The sequence below is a fragment of the Xiphias gladius genome, chromosome 9 (genome assembly GCF_016859285.1).
Source record: "Xiphias gladius isolate SHS-SW01 ecotype Sanya breed wild chromosome 9, ASM1685928v1, whole genome shotgun sequence".
NCBI lineage: Eukaryota > Metazoa > Chordata > Actinopteri > Istiophoriformes > Xiphiidae > Xiphias > Xiphias gladius.
Genome location: NC_053408.1, coordinates 16,752,311 through 16,771,547, shown reverse-complemented (window position 1 = coordinate 16,771,547; position 19,237 = coordinate 16,752,311). Strand labels below are relative to the sequence as shown.

Below are 19,237 nucleotides of genomic sequence, written 5' to 3'. Positions count from 1 at the left end.
AACAGTGAGTTTTTGTTAGCCAGTAGGTCATTGGTACACGTGGCTGCAAAATAAGAAACTGGCTCATGTTCAGGTTTGGTTGGTAAAAAAGATTCCACAATGAGCCTGAAACTGACAAAAACTGGAGCCGGAGGCCACACTTTCTGACACAGTCAATTCAAAGAGATATTCGATGTATAAACATGCAGCTATTGTCATTCACTGCATTCGATGTAAATGTGGTTTATAACTTTTAAGTTCTATTTCGGTGGTTCACCTATAGGCTGAAGAGTTAGATCTCAGGAACTTAAATATGAAAACACACTGAAAATCTCTTACCTTTATTTTACCATTGTAGGTACTTCAACAACATCAATAAAACATACGTCCTTCCACACCCAACCATGGCCCCCTGCCCCTTACAAGGAATAGTTCCACATTCTTGCTGAGAGTTAGACAAGAAGATCGACACCACTCACACATCTGTGCGCTAAATATGACGCTCCCGTCAGCAGCCCATTAGGTTAGCGTTATGGACAGATTAACAAATGAGATATAACGTGTTAATTAATTAGCTTTAGAGTTGCTTTTAGGTGGATTTTACTACTTTTGGACAGGGCCAGGCTCGCTATTCCCCCTTGCTTGTCTTATGCTAGCTAAGTTCACCAGCTGCTAGCTGTAGCGTCTTATTTAGCATTCAGTTGTGGGAGTGGCGTCAATCTTCTCATTTGACTCTCTGTGAGACAGTGAATAATCATTTTTTACAAAATGTTGAACTGTTCCTTGAAGCTGCATCGATTAAATCACTACTGTAATTAAAAACAGGGGCATTGGTAAGCTAATTAGAGCAAAATATCAATCAAAACAGGAAGTAATAAGGTAATATATCTCCATGGAATACCCTGGAATGATAACGCAGCTTTTTAGTCTTACTTTTCAGCATGAGAAATTTTTTTTCACTAAAATTCTTTGCAGTGGAGGTAGAGAAGTTTTTGAAGTCCTTCGCAACTCCAATGGGTGGGATGTTTTTTCTGCCAAACAGAGTAAAATCGGATTTGGCTGCCAAAAATCTCAGCACCCGGCCAAATGTTTTACAAAAATTGTTGATTGCAAAGGCGATGTCATGGGGCAGTAGAAATATTCTCAGTAACAATCCAAATTCTGGCCACAGAGGACCTTCTACACGATTGAAGGCTGATAAAATGTATATCTTTGTGAAACAGCAACTACCTTACTTAACTGGATCACAGAAAAATCATTCAGAAAAAGTCAAGGCTCTAAAATTTTGATTAATTTAGAAGATTTAATAATTAATTAATCATAAATCTTGTAATGGCAGACAGTTCAGGTCATTTCCAGGCCCCATGGATGCCTTTTTGAGCAGTTATTTGATAAGTTTCCTCCTGTTCTTCTTGTAAAAACACCTCTATTCTGTTGCATCTCTCACTCTACCTCCACGGACAGCTGTTTGCTCCTTACTTCTTTCTATACCCTGTCGGCCTCTCTTGCTCTCATTCCACAATAAAGCACTTTGCATTCTGTGCCATCAGGCCAAGCATACAGGGACAGCATCCCCGGGGTCACATTAACTCAACGGTGAGGACAATGCCACCATCATGTCAGCTCCAATCAGCCTCCATCCCAACCAGAGAGATGGAGAGGAGGAAAGAGAGGGAAAGCGTAAGAGCCAGAGGCTGGGACTCTCTAGAAAAGAAGAGAAAGGGAGGAGAGAGAAGAGAAAAATAGAAAAATAAACGTACATGGCCGCGTGTTTTCCTTCCTTGGGGGAAGGAAAGGGAAGGAGTCACTGTGGATCTGGGTCTCTCTCTACTGAACTGTCTGGGTCATAACTCAGAGTGTGTGGACATGTGTAGATGCCTGTGTGTAATTTTCAATCCCCAGGCACCATTGCAGGGGAATTCACTGAGGCACATCTAGGCCTGGAGCGTTAGACATTTATATTTTGTCTCTGAAAGCTGGACAGCAAAGGACACTATGCGGAGCTGTGGCTGCCGCTATGAACGTGCAACAGTTAATGCAACACTTCCACTGTACTTCTTGATGAAGGTTTAAGTCTGCAACACCGTCAGTATCCGCACAATGAAGTGAACTGTTAATGATGATTGCACGTGTCCAGAAATGTTTCCATAAGTTTCTCTAATAATATTTGTCCTGGAAGAGCTGAGAGGATTTTGTGACGCAATACATTTTTATTAAGTGTGAAGTGGTTTCATGGCAGCTGAGTTAAGAGTCAAAAAAAAGATGAGTACAGCTGAAACAAGAGCTGAGAACAAACACAATGGACAAAAAACACAATATAACAGTGCTAATAAATGAGCACTGACCCAGACCAAACACCACTTTGCAGATAAACTTCACTAATATAAACAGCATCTAACACACTGGGGCTTCAGCAAAGTAGCATGCCTCCTAGTCCCTAACATCACACAAGTACATAATGTTTGATCAAATTATGGCAACAGCTTTGGAGACTAGACCCACATCAAAAGATGAATCAGACCCTAAGAGGAACTGAAATGCAAAAAGTTTTTTCTAACAGCAGAAAGTGAATGTTTTTTTTACAGAAAAAGTTAGACTCAACAATTAGTAAACATTACTGTTTTTCTGTCCCATTTTTCTGAGAAACAAGAGCTCAAGTCTGAGCTGCAGGCTTAACCCCCCTCACATCCTTTTGCATATTAAGGAAATACAAAACCTGGAGGCATCCACATTCTCCAAGGCAACAAGTGAGAACACTGGAACGTTGAAATCTTCCCAGATTAACGACATGTTGTCAAGAAGGTCTGGCAAAAGGATCCAACACCTTTTTAACTCTTCATTTATGGATTTTTTTGGGCTACTTGAGGGCAGCGGAAACAAGATGTGAGCAACATTGTAAAATTATCACTGATTATCAACTATCACATTAAGTTGGCATGATGAACATAATAGCAAACACTTGCCTTGTTACACATGCAGCAGATACAAAACAACATTATCATTATATAAGAGTCATGTTTCTGGCCAGCTGACGAATTAAAGTGCAATATACGCTCTTTTTAGCTCTGGTTTGGTCTCTTCTAACTCCTGAGGGAAATGTCCATTTGACAATCATTTGATCTAGTGTTATTATAAAAATACTGATCGTAAAAGAATTAAAAACTTCCACAAAGGTTATATTGTTTTAAAAGAGGTATTGATTCCTCCGCGAGGAAATCACTGCAGTTGCTTTAGGCTTTGGGGAAGCCTCAGTAATGGATTTATATAATAGATTAAGACATCTAAATAAGATTAATATTATGATTTAAAACTTCAGCCACAAATGTGGTTGGTATCTAAGATATAAAGCTTGATTAAGGACATAAGTTCTTTTCATGTCCCCAGCTGCAAAACATGAAGACTTAAAACTATTTTTAACTTCATACTTGCTAAACCACTGCTGCACTTTGAGTCCTAGGGATGAATTCCATTTTGTTCTTTTTTTTTAAGTGGGAGAATTGGACATACACTCGCAGTGAGGAGTAAGGCATTGCCACTATCAGTTGCATAAGGATTCGATTCCCCAGTAATCAACGACTGCGGTAAAAGCATCTATTACTAGCACTTATGCTGGTCCATTCTGTTTGAGAGTTGTCATAAACTCCATGGACATGTTCACATCAAGTATTTTAATTAATCAACACGTTGAATATGAAAAATGCCATCAGGTGGCAGCTACAAATACAAATAGCTGCACAGAGATTCGGAAATGTGAGTTTTGACAATAAGAGAAGAAGAGTAACAGTGAATACAATAAGATCCGCTTTCCGTGCCACTGCCAAAGTCTATAACTTTGCAGGAAGACATGATTCTAAGACTAGCTATGTGCAAGTCCAAGCCCTATTTCCCTTGTAATTGGGAACACAATATACCAAATGCAACAAAATCAAAATCAGCTTCAGTTCAAACCAAGCGATGGTGAAGGTGTGATCACACCCTCAGACGCACCATCCACAGAGATAAGCTTATCACCCGGATACCTAACAGTGACATATTTGGTCTCCTGACCCCACGAGCCACACATTGTACACCACAAAGCGTCTAATCGAAACCAGTTCCACGAGCATCTTGCTGCAGGCTGAGCCCCTCACCCTCATTCACTGACACACACAAACAAACATACTTTAACTATCTATAAAGTATGTTACAAGTAGTTCTGGTAGATGGCATGTTAATAAATGACACTAAGAGCACTGTGACTGTCGCTGTTATAAACAAACCAAACACTTCTTGTCCCTCTGTGAGTGAACACATCTTCTCTTCTCCTTCTTTCAATCTCTGACGATTTGATGCAAAGGTTTGACATGTCTGTAGTTACTCACTTATCCTCATTACCAATGCAGCAAAGGATCCTGGGCAAGTATCATTCCCTCTTAATGCTTGATGTTGTGAGTTTAAGATGTTAAGATCTGCTGGTTTAGAGACACAAAATCAGTTATTATAAGCAATAGAGGTGTAGTTGTTTGCCGTGAACAAGTGCTTCCAATGTTTTTCTTGCTATGAAATCATGCATTTTCTCCACCTGAAACAATATTATCCCTCTGTTCTTTGTAGCTGAAACAAGCCACTTTTTCATCTATTTAAGATAAATGTTTGACATCTTGTGTACATTTTCATTCAATCTTTTTGAACACATGACATTTTTTGGTTTTATGTAGTGCAAACATCATCTGAAAATCATGGGATCTGCTTTATTTATGAATATTGTGTAAATATGCTTATTTAATGGAATTTCCTATACATTTTTTTTAATAAGGGCTGTATGAACTAAGTCATTTTAAGAGTATTTATTATAATTGCAGTTGATGTCAGATTTAACAGAAGTTATTATTTCATGTTGATGATTTTAGTAACATGACATTTCGATCTGTATTAGCTGAGTTGTGTAATCTTCTAATGTTCAAAAGAGAATGTTAAAGTAGGCCTTCTGTACAGGAGGTCATAAATGGGACGTTGTGCAAAAGCCAGTAGTGGCAAGTATGAATTTGCAGTGAAACATTTGTGAGCATGCTCCAGTTCATTTAAACTGGTTTGCACATGCAGAGAAATTAAAATTAAAATTATTTCTTTGCACCATGTGAAAGGAGGTAATTCATGCCACTTTGGCACTATGAAAGTCTGCAGTTTAACGTCTTGGAGTAACTTTTCAGTGTCCGTTAAGCAACAGACTATATAAGAGAAAACAAGTATAATAAATGTACAAATACAAAAATGATAGCCAAGTAAATCGAAAGTGTTTTGGTGATGATATACAGTATGTAGCAAAAATGTGTATATGCTGTATGTACCTGTACATGTTATTACATCACAACAACTAATTTATACCCAAAATGTTCTCGAGATGTTCGATACAAAGGACTGTTTAGTAACTGATGCCACTTTTGAAGATGAAATATTAAAGAGCGTAAAATTAATATAAGGCTTTGGTTAGACTCATGTTTGTATCAAAGGAACATCGGATCTTTGATTCTTTTGGGCAAAACACTCCCAACAGGCAGCAGGCAACCAACTGGGTTAGCCAAATACTCAACAAAACTCCCTGCAGCCAAAAACTAAGAGACAACTTGACAGCAGTCAGCTGTTCTTTGTTGGACCAAAGTTCTCTCCACAACAGTATATCATAATTAGTCAATATGGCTTTGAGATAGTTAATTTGAGAGAACTTTTACCAAGTCTTTGTTAATAGTAAATAGTGCATATGCTATTTATAGGAATAAACCCCAAAAGCAATTGCTACATATAACAGTTGTCTACTGAGAGGAGATTAATTGAGCACAAATCTTGATCTCTTGAACAGTTGAAGGTAAATGCCTTAACACTTGGGGCCATCTGACAGAAGCTACAATACAACTGCAAGATTTTCCCAGCTGGGATTTGAAGCAGTGTCGCACTAACCTCACTAATTCAACTGTCAACTTTAGAAATGTAAACAAGTTCAAGATTTAAGTGATGCCTTGATGTACTGTGACATAAACTAGCCCCCGCTGCCATGAGTCTGTAGTGTCACCTTGTGGCTGTTTCTGATACTACATTAACTCAAAGTACTTTGCAGTTGGTATCATGAAATCTCTATCTAGTTTTAAAGGCAGATCACTCACATCATTCAGAAAAATCATATCAGAAAACTCATATCATTTTCAGCAGAGAACATAAAACATCAATGCACTCACTTGCATATTGAACTGTTAAACAGGAAACAGTAAATGTCACAACTTGAGTCAAGTTTCAAAAGTCACACATTTAACAAAGTGCACTGTCTCAGTGAATTTAGTCCTTTTAATACTTTTACTTTTTAATTACAAAAAGACCAATGTTTGTGTAAATAATGTGTGAAAGTTCCTATTAATTTCTCTCTGCAGGGCAGTATGACAGTTTATTAAAAAGGAGTTTTGTTTATCTATAACAGGCCTTTTCCCAACGGGTCCACTTAAGTGCATAAATAAAACTAGGATGAAATTATGAATTAAATATTTCAAATAATAAAATTAGGACCTTATACAATGAAGAGAATTAAGATAATTGTGACTATGGAGGCCTTGTGCATGTATTTGCAAAATTATATTTAATACTTGTTAATGACCTGCAGACACCCTTTAAGGATGATCCAGTAGGTGTAATAGCAATAAGTATATTCAAAATAAGATTCAATAATCCCAAGGAGCCATTCAGGAGCATAATTCACAAAACCGGGTGGCATCAACAATGTTTTTTCCTTAAGGAGGGATTAATGTGTGCACCAAAATGGAGTTAAGTGGCTGTTGGTGTAACACCTGCTGTAAATATAATTTACTGTGCCAGACTTAGTTGTGTCAGTGCAACTTGTACAAATTCTTCAATATTCAATATTATCAGACATAACTGTGTGATATGTAAAAGTTTACCTTTATAAACTGAACAAATTATAAAAGTGAAGCAACTGAAAGATGTACAGATGATTGGTCCCATATTTCAAAAAACACAATCCTATGCTCTGTGGTCATTAGCTGTTCTTGAATGAAGCAAGCATCTCAGAGGTCACACACTTATACACTCTCGAGATAGCACCGTAGATTTGGTCAAAGTGTAATTCTGAGGATGCCAAATACAAAGACGAGCCAGCAGAACTATTTTATTGATAGACTGTCTCCTTCCTTTTAACTTTAACTTACTCTGGCCTTGTCCTTGGAGTATAGTCCTGTCATAATAATATCCACAGGAAACAAAACAAAACAAAACAAAACACAGAAAGAAAAACAATCAAAACAGGAAATGACAAGTATTAACCATACCAATGCCTCTGCAGTAGTGAGCTACACAGCTTTTCGTAAAAACACATTAAATTTACATTCAGATGACCCTCAGCTCATTGGGAAAGAAACTGGTCCAGCGCAGTTTCTGGTTGGAAAGTGTATGACCCCTGCCTACGAGGTTACATTTTTGGTCATGTTTGTTTGTATGCAATGCAGTTTGGTAGAAAATTCAGCCATGGACCAAATAACAAGAGACTAGCTTGTGGTACCAGCCTGGACCAAGGTGCAGATTCAAAATTCTTAGCAAAAGTGTTCCCCAGTGTCACAATGTTAAATTATTATGAACTACTGAAATAACCCCAATTTGGCACCTTGTTTACCAATATGGTCTTTCTTTTAATTTTTTATATAGAGCCAGATGGAGTTTAAAAAGAAAAATTCACTCACTAAAGTAACAAATTTAGAGGATTACAATAAGTTGGAGAAATTGAAAGACCAATTAACACCAGTTAAACACAGATTGGAGCATAACTTCGCCTAGACATCAGGAGAATTGAGATAAACTGCAATTAACAGCATCCCCTTTGATGAAAAGGGGCTCATAACTCGGGAGCCCAGATGTGCAAAGTTACCAAAATTTATGTAGCCAGCGTGAACCACAAGGAGGTGATGTGATGGGAAAATGTGGCAACCTATCAGAGGCATTAAACTCCACCCTCTCTCCCAAAGAGGCAGATGTCATTGATATATGGTGACAGAATGGTTGTAAGACCACGTTGATGTTTAGTAAGAGCATGATAAGGCTGAGGTATAATAGGATGAGTAAGGCTTTGCTGGTATAGTGTTGTTAAGGTAATAGCTGGTTATATACATGTTCTATATAGGAAACAACATTTTAATAATCAAATCATGCATTTATTTTTAAGATGTTAACATTTTAAGTACTTAAAAGTGAATCTGTTATTGTCATCTTCTCATCTCTGATCATATTTATACATATCAATCCATTTCTGAACTGGACACCTGGCTGTAACACCCTTCCTAATAGACTTCCATGACGAAGCACCTTTGTAAAGGATGAAGATGTACAATTAAAAACAGTACCCGTGTGGGAAAGCTGAATTCGCTTCACAATTTCAAAATATAAAATTAATATGATATATAATGATTTTGCTGTACCAGGGGAAGTACTACTTTTAATTTATGAACACACACACACAAAATTATAGTTGCATCCGATTTATCGCACCCACAGTAGATATCTTTAGTCCCCTGGCCCCTGTGGCTGACACACTATAAAACTTCACATATGTAGAATGTGAAGAAAAAGGCCTTGATACTGAGTAGAGAAGAGCATTCAAATGATAGTTGGTTAGATGGAAATTTGACTGGCAGCACAGATCGACCTGTCAGTCACAATCACATAGGTCTGACTGGTGGCTGTTGGTGAACGTCCCACTCTCACCCAAACCTTTAAATGAAAATATCTTCTTTGATAAACAGCGCTGTTTATCGCTGTCCAGTTATGTTGCTGCCTCCAGGATTTATGACAATGGAATCCAGTAGGGGACGGAGAGCCTGGCCAAACGGCCTAAAGAGGAAACACCAGACAGTATAGTTACAAGTCTAAACAAATTAGAGTATGTGAGCTTGGGGGGAAGTGGAAAAAATATAAATAGATTGAGCATAACGAGACCACAATCCAATTGAGACAGAGTGGCACAGCGAGAGAGAGCACATAACCGCTGTCTCTCACCTAAAGAGGAAGCAGCAGACAGTATAGTTACAAGTCCAAACAAATTAGAGTATGTGAGCTTGGGGGGGAAGTGGAAAAAAAAAAAAAAAAAAAAAATTTAGATTGAGCATAACAAGACCAGAATCCAATTGAGACAGACGCACAGCGAGAGAGAGCGCATAACCGCTCTCTCTCGCTGTGCGTCCATCTATTCAAAAGAAAAGTATCAACCAGTAAAATGAGCGTACAATGTGTGCTCAAAAATTGTTTTATGCTGTTTTCATGTGGATGAGTTAATGGATGACTGAATAAGCTGTGCTTCTGAAAGTGGAGTCAGAGTAGAACACCTGTCAGCATATGGACGACTATAATGTCTTGAACGCAATCCACCTAAACTAAGTGACAGGAGCCAAATGTAAAACTATTTATTTTACAGAACACGCAACGCTGAACACCAAATTTGCTCAAATTTTGCTAACAAGTTGTCAACTACTTGGTGGATTTATGCATCATATCATAGTGATATAAATTTTTACACGATAACCACACATTAGGAATTCAAGATTTCAAGTTTTGTGAAAAACATCAGCATATGCAGACACACCGTTTAACTACAAACATAGAGAGTAAGGCAGAGAGAAAAATAAGAAGAGCTTTGGTGATGTAAGAACAGCTTCATGGTGCTTGAGTTGACTCACGTGGACAGTACTTCGGATGGAAGGTCTGTAATGTACGATGGGATCTTTTTGCCTGTTAGGAACTGAGCCACCTCGTTGCTGAAAGTGTTGCAGTTGTGCTCAAACAAGTTGTACTTGTCACTTCTGTGCACCAAGAGAGAAAGAGAGAAAGAGGGCAGACAGAGACGTAAATTTAGAGAAAAGACAGTGAGGCCAGACAGGGTGGAGAAGGGTGGGTGGAAAAGACAAGATAGAGACACTTTGACGAAGAGATAACAGGAAGAGGCAAGGAATGTGAGACTTAAGATGAATTTCACTTCTTTTTTTGGTCGCCTTTTTCCTTCGACTACATCTCTTCTGTAAATTGAAGCTAATATGCCAGGGATTAAAGATAAATTTTACTCTTTAATATGAAATAACTAATTATTGGGAAAAGTAATAATCGAATGAAGATATTTCCAAGTGAAAAAGTATTGTAGTGCCATAGGGTATACTGCATTTTTGAAGACTTAGTGGAGCAGCAAAACATTTAATTATTTGCAATTATTTGCATTTAATTTTTTTTTAACTTGCTAAGTCGTAATTTAATGATCCAAGTTATGATGATAATGTCTAACAATGTATTTAAAGGATTTCCAAAAAAAGGTAATTATTGCTTATATCACAACTATGGTGTAATACGTATTTAAAAAAATATTTCATTATACCCTCTGCTCAACCACCCAGCCCTTCCCCCTGACATCTAGGATGGCCGCACTGGGATTTAAATGTGTTTTAAAAGTTGAGCACGAGCTTTTACCTGTATGTGGACTCTGCCAGCGAAAACAGATACTCTATGAAGATCTCTGCAGGAACCTCGGTATACCCCAGGTCCACAATGGAATTAGGCTCACCCAAGGGGGTGCCACCCTAGGACACAACACACACACACACACACACACACACACACACACACACACACACACACACACACACACACTTCAGTGGACGCCTTCTTCCAAACACTCAGACAAAAGCTCCTTGAGCCATTACTTTTTGTCATATACAGAACTAAAAGTCACAAAGGGTAATGCTTAATGTACTTTATGGTTGAGTAAAAGGACAAAGATGATTCTTACGGGTGAAAAACTGTTGATACCTTCTCCAACAAAGCAGTACTCCTTTCCATGGACCACAATAGCAGTGTGCCTGTAACACACAAATACACTTTTTCCTATGAAACCAAGCCTCTGAAAGTAGCTAACTACAGTTCACAGGACCTGCAGTGAGAAGACTTGTAAAAATATGACTATAAAAGGCGGCACTCACCATATCCCATCGAGCTGTTTCCCTGGGAAAATAAAATAAACATATTTAAATTAGAAGCTTTATTTGTGTATCAAGTACCTTAGCATGTTAGCAGAAAATAATGTTACTGCTCAGGCCTGAGTATCATCCTCGCTCTCTCCTGGTTTCTCTCGCCGGCCCGGGTACACTAACTGTGGCTTTCATGAAGCCAACCAACAGATAGCTCGTCAGAAACTCACCTAACATGAGAGAACTCAGCTGGCGGGCCATGCCCCTGGACAGGTCGTAAATGTACAGTTTCACTGGGAAAGAGCCAGTTTGATCCATGGCAAAATAAAGGGACTTCTTCAAAATGACAACCGCAGCTAACTTAATTCAAAAGTTAGCTAAGTCACATCCGCCAAGAACTAGCCGGCTAGCTAGCTTACAGTTAGCTAACACACAAAACTTATAAAAAGTGTATCGTTGAACTAATACAAATATTAATATAAGATACACACTATTTAAACTAAAATAAATAATAAATAAAGTAGTAAAATTAATCTCCTAGCAATAGCCCGAGGTTGTCGGGTACTGACAGGTGATGTTCTGTCACTGCCTAACTGTAAACAATAACATGACCAATCAAAACCTACTGTCACATGGAGAGAAGTTTTTATACTGGACGAGCCTCCCTGTACGCACGCAAGCACGCAAGCCCGCACAAGCACACACAGATATCCCGCCTCCTTCACTAGGATTGGTCAGTGCATCGAATAAGTGTCCAATAGACGACGAGCCTTCATTGATACAAGTCTGGAACTGTGCACAACGATCGCGGAGAGGGGTAGGTCATTGTGTGTATCTGCGATGGCTCACTATCTATATATTTAACTATTATTTATTTATTTATTTATTTTTCTTTACTGTCATCAGGCCATACAGTGTGTGTGCACCATTAGAAAGACACAATTGTAAACTAAGCGACCCTAAAATCCAATGTAATGAACATTGGCTAATTACAAGCTAACCTAGCTAACGTTACGTTGCGTGGCTAAAGTTGAATCCCCAGTTAATGAAACAGTGATAATGTTGTAATTAAGCATTGGTAATGTTTTCAAATGGTTCAATCATTTACATAATTATTGTTTTTTATGGAATTAGCAACACATTTATTTGGTTGGAGTAACTACGCATCCTCTCAAAGTTTTGAAGGAGCACAGCAAATCACCATCATCGTCAGGGCAATACTGACAAGATGTATCACAAGCAGTTTGACTCAGTACCTCAGTACTGATAATGTACATGTGGTATAAATACTCTTGATGTAATATTATTGCAAACAACACTCGATTTGGGATTGCATCAGTGCTAGATCCTGATCCGGGAAACTTTTACAATCCTGGATCAGGGCTAGGCGCTTTTGAGTCCTGTATTTGCTTTCTTACAAAATTCTAGAGATAGGATGTGCCATTTTCCCAGAAGTGGAGTGTGGGCAGATTTTCAATGCATAATAAGATGTTTTATTGTTGTGTTTCAGATTTTATTTAGTGCTGGTTTAAAGGTCCTTTTATCCTGTTTTTGCGTTTATTATCCTCTGTACAAAGGATGTCTTTGCAAAAGATAGTGAATTCCCTGTCTAAATAAAGATGGAATGAATACCATCTGTCAGAAATGACATTGTTTGAATCCAGTCCAAATCCTGTGGTACTAACATTAAATAATACAAACAGTATTCTAGCTACTTCATGTTTCCTGTTGTTGTGTCCCATTAAACTGCTGAATCCTTTGACAGAGCGAAAAGCAGTCGTAATGGCAGAGTGGAATGCCTACTACCACAATGAAGATGAGGAGGAAGAGCAGGAGGAAGGACAGCAATCTGGAGGTGAGATGGAAGCTGCCTTACCACAGTGCAAATAATGCAGGATCAGCTACATTAGATCACTCTGATTTGGCCACTATTTGTCTCTGCCAGATTTTCCTCCATATTATTTTATTTCACTTTGCATTTCACAAATTACGGAGCTGTGTATGGCAGCTTTTATTTGATCGCACTTTACAATGCCATGCAGTTTAGTGCTATGCACTTAACTTATTACATTGTAATTTAACAGGTGAGTTTAAATATGTAATCAGATAACATCTGATATCAAAGGGTGAGACAGTCTGAACCATTAAAGTTGCACCAAAACAAATCAGGCTCTCTGCCTTTGTTAGGAGATCACAAATTCACGGGGAGAGACAGTTTGGTGTTCTTGGTCGATGCCTCTAAGGAAATGTTCATCACAGGAGAAGATGGACAGCCCTCCAACTTTGACATGACCATGCAGGTAAAATGGCCAGTTATCATTGTCTTTTTTGCTTTGTCCTTGTTAGGTATTGTCACTTTTGATGTAACAGCTTTCCTTGTACTGTAACAACTGGAAATGTTTAAAAACTGAATTAGGTAATTATCCAGATCATAACATGTCTAGGAATTGCAAGAAATGTGCTGGAATTATCTCAAATGTGATGTATGTGTTGAGGCAGTATAGATGGGGAAAGGCACTTTCATGCGTAAATCATCCTGATAACAAAAAGGAAAAGAGAAATGTTTTGATTGAGATTGTATTAAAAAACTGGAAAACCCCTCAAGCTTATCTGCTGCATATCAGTATTATAGTATCGCATCATTAGTTATTTTTATTCTCAGGTATGCCTTCCTTCATTTATTAGTGTCATGATAATAAGAGTTTGTGTTCTGTCCATGTAGGTCGTGCGCAGTGTGTACACCAGTAAGATCATTAGTAGTTACAGAGACCTGGTGGCTCTGGTTTTCTATGGCACAGAACAGAGCAAAAACCCCAGGAACTCATTCAAGAATGTCTACGTGTACCACGACCTTGACGAACCAGGTAAGAGTCTTACATGTTATTTCACAAAGACATAAGAGAGCTTCTAAATAACAAAATTGCAGTTAACTCTAGTGAATACATTTATTATCAGTGCATGTTTAACAAAATACAATCACTGTAAGAAAGTCTTCTTAATCAGGTATTTGGTTGAGTTCAGGGAAAAAACAGTATTGGTGATCCTGCAATGAAGATTTTGGGCCTTCCTTCATTAGAATCTGATTAGGTTTTTCTTTCCTTCTAAATAACGTGTAAACTTTCTAAACATATCTTTCTTACACACCTATTCATTCTGTTTTTCCTCATCTGTCTCCTTACATATGTCTCGTCTGTGTCATTATTTTGCACAGGTGCAAAGCGAGTGCAGGACGTGGACGCTCTGCGGGGGGAAAAAGGTGCCCAGCTAGCAGCAGAGACCATGGGTAGTGGAGAGACATCATTAGGTGAGGCCCTGTGGTGCTGTGCCAACCTCTACAGCGAGATCAAGCTTCGCCTCTCACACAAGAGGCTCATGATCTTCACATGCAGGGATGAACCACACGGAGGCAACAGTACGAAGGACCGTCAGGCTCGCACCAAGGCCAGTGACCTCAAAGAGACAGGTGGGTCTGAAGCAAAGGCCACTGGACTTTTATTCAAACCTGTAATACCATTTTGGATTAAAGGTGCCCTTGGAAACATAGCTGTTTATCTAACTGTGGAAGTGACAAAACGGCGGTCACTTCTTGTGCTGTTTAAAACTTAATATTGCAGCTTTAAATATGTTCATCCTGTATGTGACCTCACTTGACTCATCATCTTTCTTAGGTGTTGTCATTGATTTGATGCACTTGATGAAACCGGGCGGCTTTGATGTTTCGCTCTTCTTTTGTGACATTGTAAGTCCACCAGAGGATGAGAGCGAGTTGGGGTTGCAGCTGGAGCCCTGTGACAAACTGGAAGACCTCAAGAAGAGGGTGCGGGCCAAAGAGCAGATGAAGAGAGCCATGGCCAGGTAGAGATAAGTGACAAATTTACATTTTTCTTGCTGCCTTGCTCCCTGCTGTTTTGTCATATCCTTTTTTTCTTTTAAAAAAAAAAATCCTGCTCTGTGTTTTCATCCTTCTATCTGGTTAATCTTTGTGTCTTTTTAATCACTCAACTCTTCCTCTCCTGTTGTTCAAACCATCCCTCCCTCCCTGCCATCTTTAGGTTAAACCTGTTTCTTGGTGAGGGCATAAACGTAGCTGTGGGAATTTATGCAACTGCTGTGACGGCCCGAAAACCTGGAGCCATCAGACTTTACAGAGAAACCAACGAGCCAGTCCGCAACAAAACCCGCACCTTCCACACCCAGACTGGCAGCCTGCTGCTGCCCAGTGAGATAAAGAAAGCCCAGGTATGACCAGACTAAATATAATGCTAGTTTAGTTGATGATCAGCGTAAATTTCAGTGGTTTTTATTGAGTGATTTAGTTGGTGCTCTTTTATCTCTTTCCTTGTGTGTGTTTGCTGTAGGTGTATGGTAAAAAGAAGATAGTGATGGAGAGGGACGAGGTGGACACCATCAAGAAGTTTGATGATCCTGGACTATTTCTCATTGGATTCAAACCCATGGAGAAGCTCAAACTGCACCACCATATCCGGCCTGCTGTCTTCCTCTATCCTGAGGAGGATGAGGTTAAAGGTACTTTGTTTCTGTCCGTATCTGATTGACTTCAAATTTAATAGGAAGAAATATGAAAACAACAGTACTGATTTTGAATATTTCCAAATATTCAAAATTTAAAATTTGTTTTATTGGAAATATGTTCGAGACTTCTAGAAAAAAAAAAAAAGATTCTGTGGTCTGTCACTGTATTCACTTGTTTTTGTAGTTTTTGAGTCCCTGAGGTTTTAGCAATATGGGTTTTTGTCTTGAGAAAATATTTTTTCTTGACAGGGTGGAAAAGTTTTACACAATTGTGGGGCATTAGAACTTTTTACTTCACTTATTTAATGGCAGAAAATAGCATACTGTAATATTAAACAACAGAACATTTAAATAAAAAATGGGGGAAAAAATCACTGTGGCTACTAAAAACTTTTTATGTTGCTTTAGTCAGGAAGGAACCACATTGTCAGTAGACAACATGACTGGCTGATATGTGATAACAACTTAATGACCAGTAGTGGCCATTTCCTACATGTGACACAAAGGATCAATTGTTTTTTCAATGGTTCACCTGTAGCGTGTATCTCTGCTTAAACATATGTGGTAATGTTTTTATTACTGTAGATAAAATGGTCAATTTTAATCTATACATTTGACTGGACAGTAATCAAAAGTGTCTTACAGCGCTGGCCCAATGTGGAACAGAACCTTTAACTTTTTTGTTCACTGAGCTGTAATATATTTTGTTTTTTTCCCTCCTCAGGCAGTGCGTGTCTGTTCTCTGCCTTGTTGACGAAGTGTAGTGAGAGGAACGTGTTCGCTCTGTGCCGTTGCATCTCCCGCCGAAACTATCCACCTCGATTTGTTGCCCTGGTGCCTCAGAGAGAGGAAGTTGATGAGGGGAAAGTACAGATTACACCACCAGGTAATACAGTGCTGCGCTCAACAGGAGTTTCACTGGGTTTGATTGAGCCAAAGAATCCCAGACTACACAGACTAATGAACTTTATCTCCCTCTGCAATTACCAACACTGTATTTTGGTTATCTGTCTTTTGACTACATTATAGTTTAGGTCATTGTAGTGTACTACAGTAGCTTCGTGACAACTTGTAATCTCTTGCCCATATCAGGTTTCAACATCATCTTCCTGCCATACGCTGACGACATACGGACTATGGATCCTCCGCAGTGCACTGTTGCCTCACAAATGCAGGTGGATAAGATGAAAGCGATCATCACCAAACTCCGCTTCAAGTACAGGTAGCAGCATGTATTCAGTGCTTTAGTTTATTCATATATACGCGTGCGTGTGTGTGTCTCAATATATGTGTGTATATATGGTATGTGTGTGCGTTTTTTTATTTATATATATATATATATATATATATATATATATATATATATATATATATATATATATATATATATATTAATATATTTATATATATATATATATATATATATATATATATATTTATATATATATTTATATATATATTTATATATATATTTATATATATATATATATATATTAATATAATAAACATTAAAACCACTTACCAGTTTTAATGATGTGGCTGATTGGAATTTAGAGATACTACAATAATAAAATTAGAAAGATTATGTCTGTTCATAACAAGGCCATTTAATTGATTTTTTTTCGGTAAAGCGTTGTGGTTCTTTGTAATGTAATGCAGGAGTGATGCTTTTGAGAACCCCGTCATCCAGCAGCATTACAGGAACCTGGAGGCCTTGGCTCTGGATATGGTGGCTCCAGAAGAGATAGAAGACCTCATCAGTAAGATACAGACAAACACAGAGGTCCGGGTTCCTCTTGTGGTTTGTACAACCATTGCTTGTTTCTTAGTCTCACACTTTCTATACCTACCTGTCTCCTTCTCTGCCTAAGTGCCCAAGGTGGACCAGATTGACCATCGTCTGGGTCCTTTGGTCCAAGAGTTTAAAGATCTGGTCTATCCTGCTGACTACAACCCAGAGACCAAATCAGCTGCCAAACGCAAAACAGGCCAGAACTCAATTCATCACTGAAACTAAGCAAAATTACTTTTGATTGTTGTTGTTGTTTTTGTTTGTTTTTCTTCATTATTTTGTTTTGTTCTGAGTTTTTTTCTCGGTGGTACCATAAGTTTGAATTGTACTGCTCCATTGCACAAAATTGCCCCAATACACATTATCTGCGGGGGTATGATCGAGTTACTGGTCAGTACTGATGAATTTTTTGCTACGGTACAACAAAAATCTGATTATTCTGTTGACTGAATGTTTTACAGCAGATTTCGGAGGCGGAGCTGAGAAGAAGGCCAAAGTGGAGGTGTCAGAAGACGAGCTGAGGGCCCATGCGCAGAATGGCACACTGGGAAAGCTGACGGTGCCCGTGCTGAAGGATGCCTGTAAACAGTTGGGGATTCGGACCACTGGGACCAAGAAGCAGGAATTGATGGATGCTCTAATTGCTCGCCTAGGCTCATGAAGAGTTAGATATCTGACACTCTGTGCCTTCATGAGCAGGCAGGCTGCTTTCAGATTGGTGTTTCTGTTGTTAAATTTGACTCCGGATGTAGTTCTGATTAAATTTTGTGATCTATTTCTGAGCAGGTAGCTGGTTTTACATTTACTGCGTGGCCTGTGAATTTTTGGACAGAACTGCCACTGTGCTAGCAACAAAAAATTTCCTTTCTTGTTCTTATAAGATTAAACCTGTTGCTGTACCCCTCTTTGAAAGGCAGCACAGTTCAGTGCTTCCCTTTGCTAATGTCTGCAGTTCATGTGTCAATCCCACATTACATAACTAAAGTTTGAATGGGGGAAAAAAAAGAGAGGAATTTTTTTTTTAAAGATCAAGAACTTTCAGACTGGTTGATGTGGGTGACAGCATTATAAAAAAGTATTATAACTAGTGATGAAACTTGTACATAATCTTGCATTTACATCAATAAAAGAAAAAAACCATGTTTCATTTCAATAATTGCATGAATTGGTTTGAACTGTACATCTCAAGCGGCATTTCCAGTTCTTCGTGAAGCAAAAAGGTGTGTCCTTCCAAAGCAAGAGCCCAGCATTACAGGCATACCTAGACATTCTAACTGCATTGTTTTGCCCCACAGCACAATAAAACACAAGCAGTGTTTCTGTTGAGGGCAGGACTGCACAGGCAATTGCTACTGCAACACAGCAGGAAGAAGGGATAACATACAACTTTGACCACATGACTCATGTCAAGTTTCGACAGACTTTCAGTAGGTGGTATTCCTGGGGGAGGTTTTATTGGACTACACACCAGGCAATTGAGCTTTAGGAACATTTTGCCTCTGATATAGGTTAAAATAGATCTTTAAACTACATTGGACTGTATATATAGAGCTATCTAGTTTTTCTTCTTTGGTTTACTATTTCTTGAAACTTTGTTATTTAATGAAAACATACAATTGAGTGATCATGGGTCCTTTCATAGGTCTGAATTGACTGCGATGCAAAAATGAGAGCTACCAATTGATATTTGCTGTAATACCAGATTTTATCCTGATATTATTCATAGTTTCAACGTTGAAAAACGTCTCAACCCGGATGTTGCTTTGAACTTTGAACTTTTGGGGCTTTTGTATTGAAAGTTCTGAGGAAAAGTGCTATTGCCTATTCTTGCTACCTTGACACTGGCTGAAAGTCTGGAAACTGCTGAGAAATGGAGTGTCAGTGTGAAAAGGACACCTCTGGAGATGCTGTCTCTGGTAAGATGGAACTTTAAAGATTCAGCATACATACCTTTAAA

At 38.5% G+C, this 19,237-nt stretch overlaps 2 protein-coding genes across 3 annotated transcripts; one reads left to right on the top strand and one right to left on the bottom strand.

Moving 5' to 3' along the window:
* Window positions 1-7,112: 7,112 nt before the first annotated feature.
* On the bottom strand, window positions 7,113-11,575 carry desi1b (desumoylating isopeptidase 1b). Its single transcript, XM_040135400.1, has 6 exons — window positions 11,186-11,575; window positions 10,968-10,989; window positions 10,778-10,847; window positions 10,459-10,568; window positions 9,681-9,803; window positions 7,113-8,838 (listed from the first exon to the last, which is right to left on the bottom strand). Exons 1-6 carry the CDS (start codon window positions 11,271-11,273, stop codon window positions 8,757-8,759), a joined length of 495 nt encoding a protein of 164 aa, XP_039991334.1. The 5' UTR covers window positions 11,274-11,575; the 3' UTR covers window positions 7,113-8,756.
* A 141-nt stretch (window positions 11,576-11,716) lies between these two features.
* xrcc6 (X-ray repair complementing defective repair in Chinese hamster cells 6) lies at window positions 11,717-18,412 on the top strand. 2 transcript variants are annotated; one of them, XM_040135399.1, is made up of 13 exons: window positions 11,717-11,772; window positions 12,721-12,810; window positions 13,143-13,255; window positions 13,678-13,819; window positions 14,167-14,418; window positions 14,624-14,810; window positions 15,008-15,194; window positions 15,314-15,482; window positions 16,213-16,374; window positions 16,581-16,710; window positions 17,148-17,248; window positions 17,360-17,476; window positions 17,745-18,412. In XM_040135399.1, the coding sequence occupies exons 2-13, from the start codon at window positions 12,738-12,740 to the stop codon at window positions 17,939-17,941; spliced, it is 1,830 nt and encodes a 609-aa protein (XP_039991333.1). In that variant the 5' UTR covers window positions 11,717-11,772; window positions 12,721-12,737; the 3' UTR covers window positions 17,942-18,412. The 2 variants fall into 2 exon arrangements, with proteins under 2 accessions (XP_039991333.1, XP_039991332.1); XM_040135398.1 differs by having other exon boundaries at window positions 17,742-18,412.
* The last annotated feature ends 825 nt before the right edge of the window (window positions 18,413-19,237 follow it).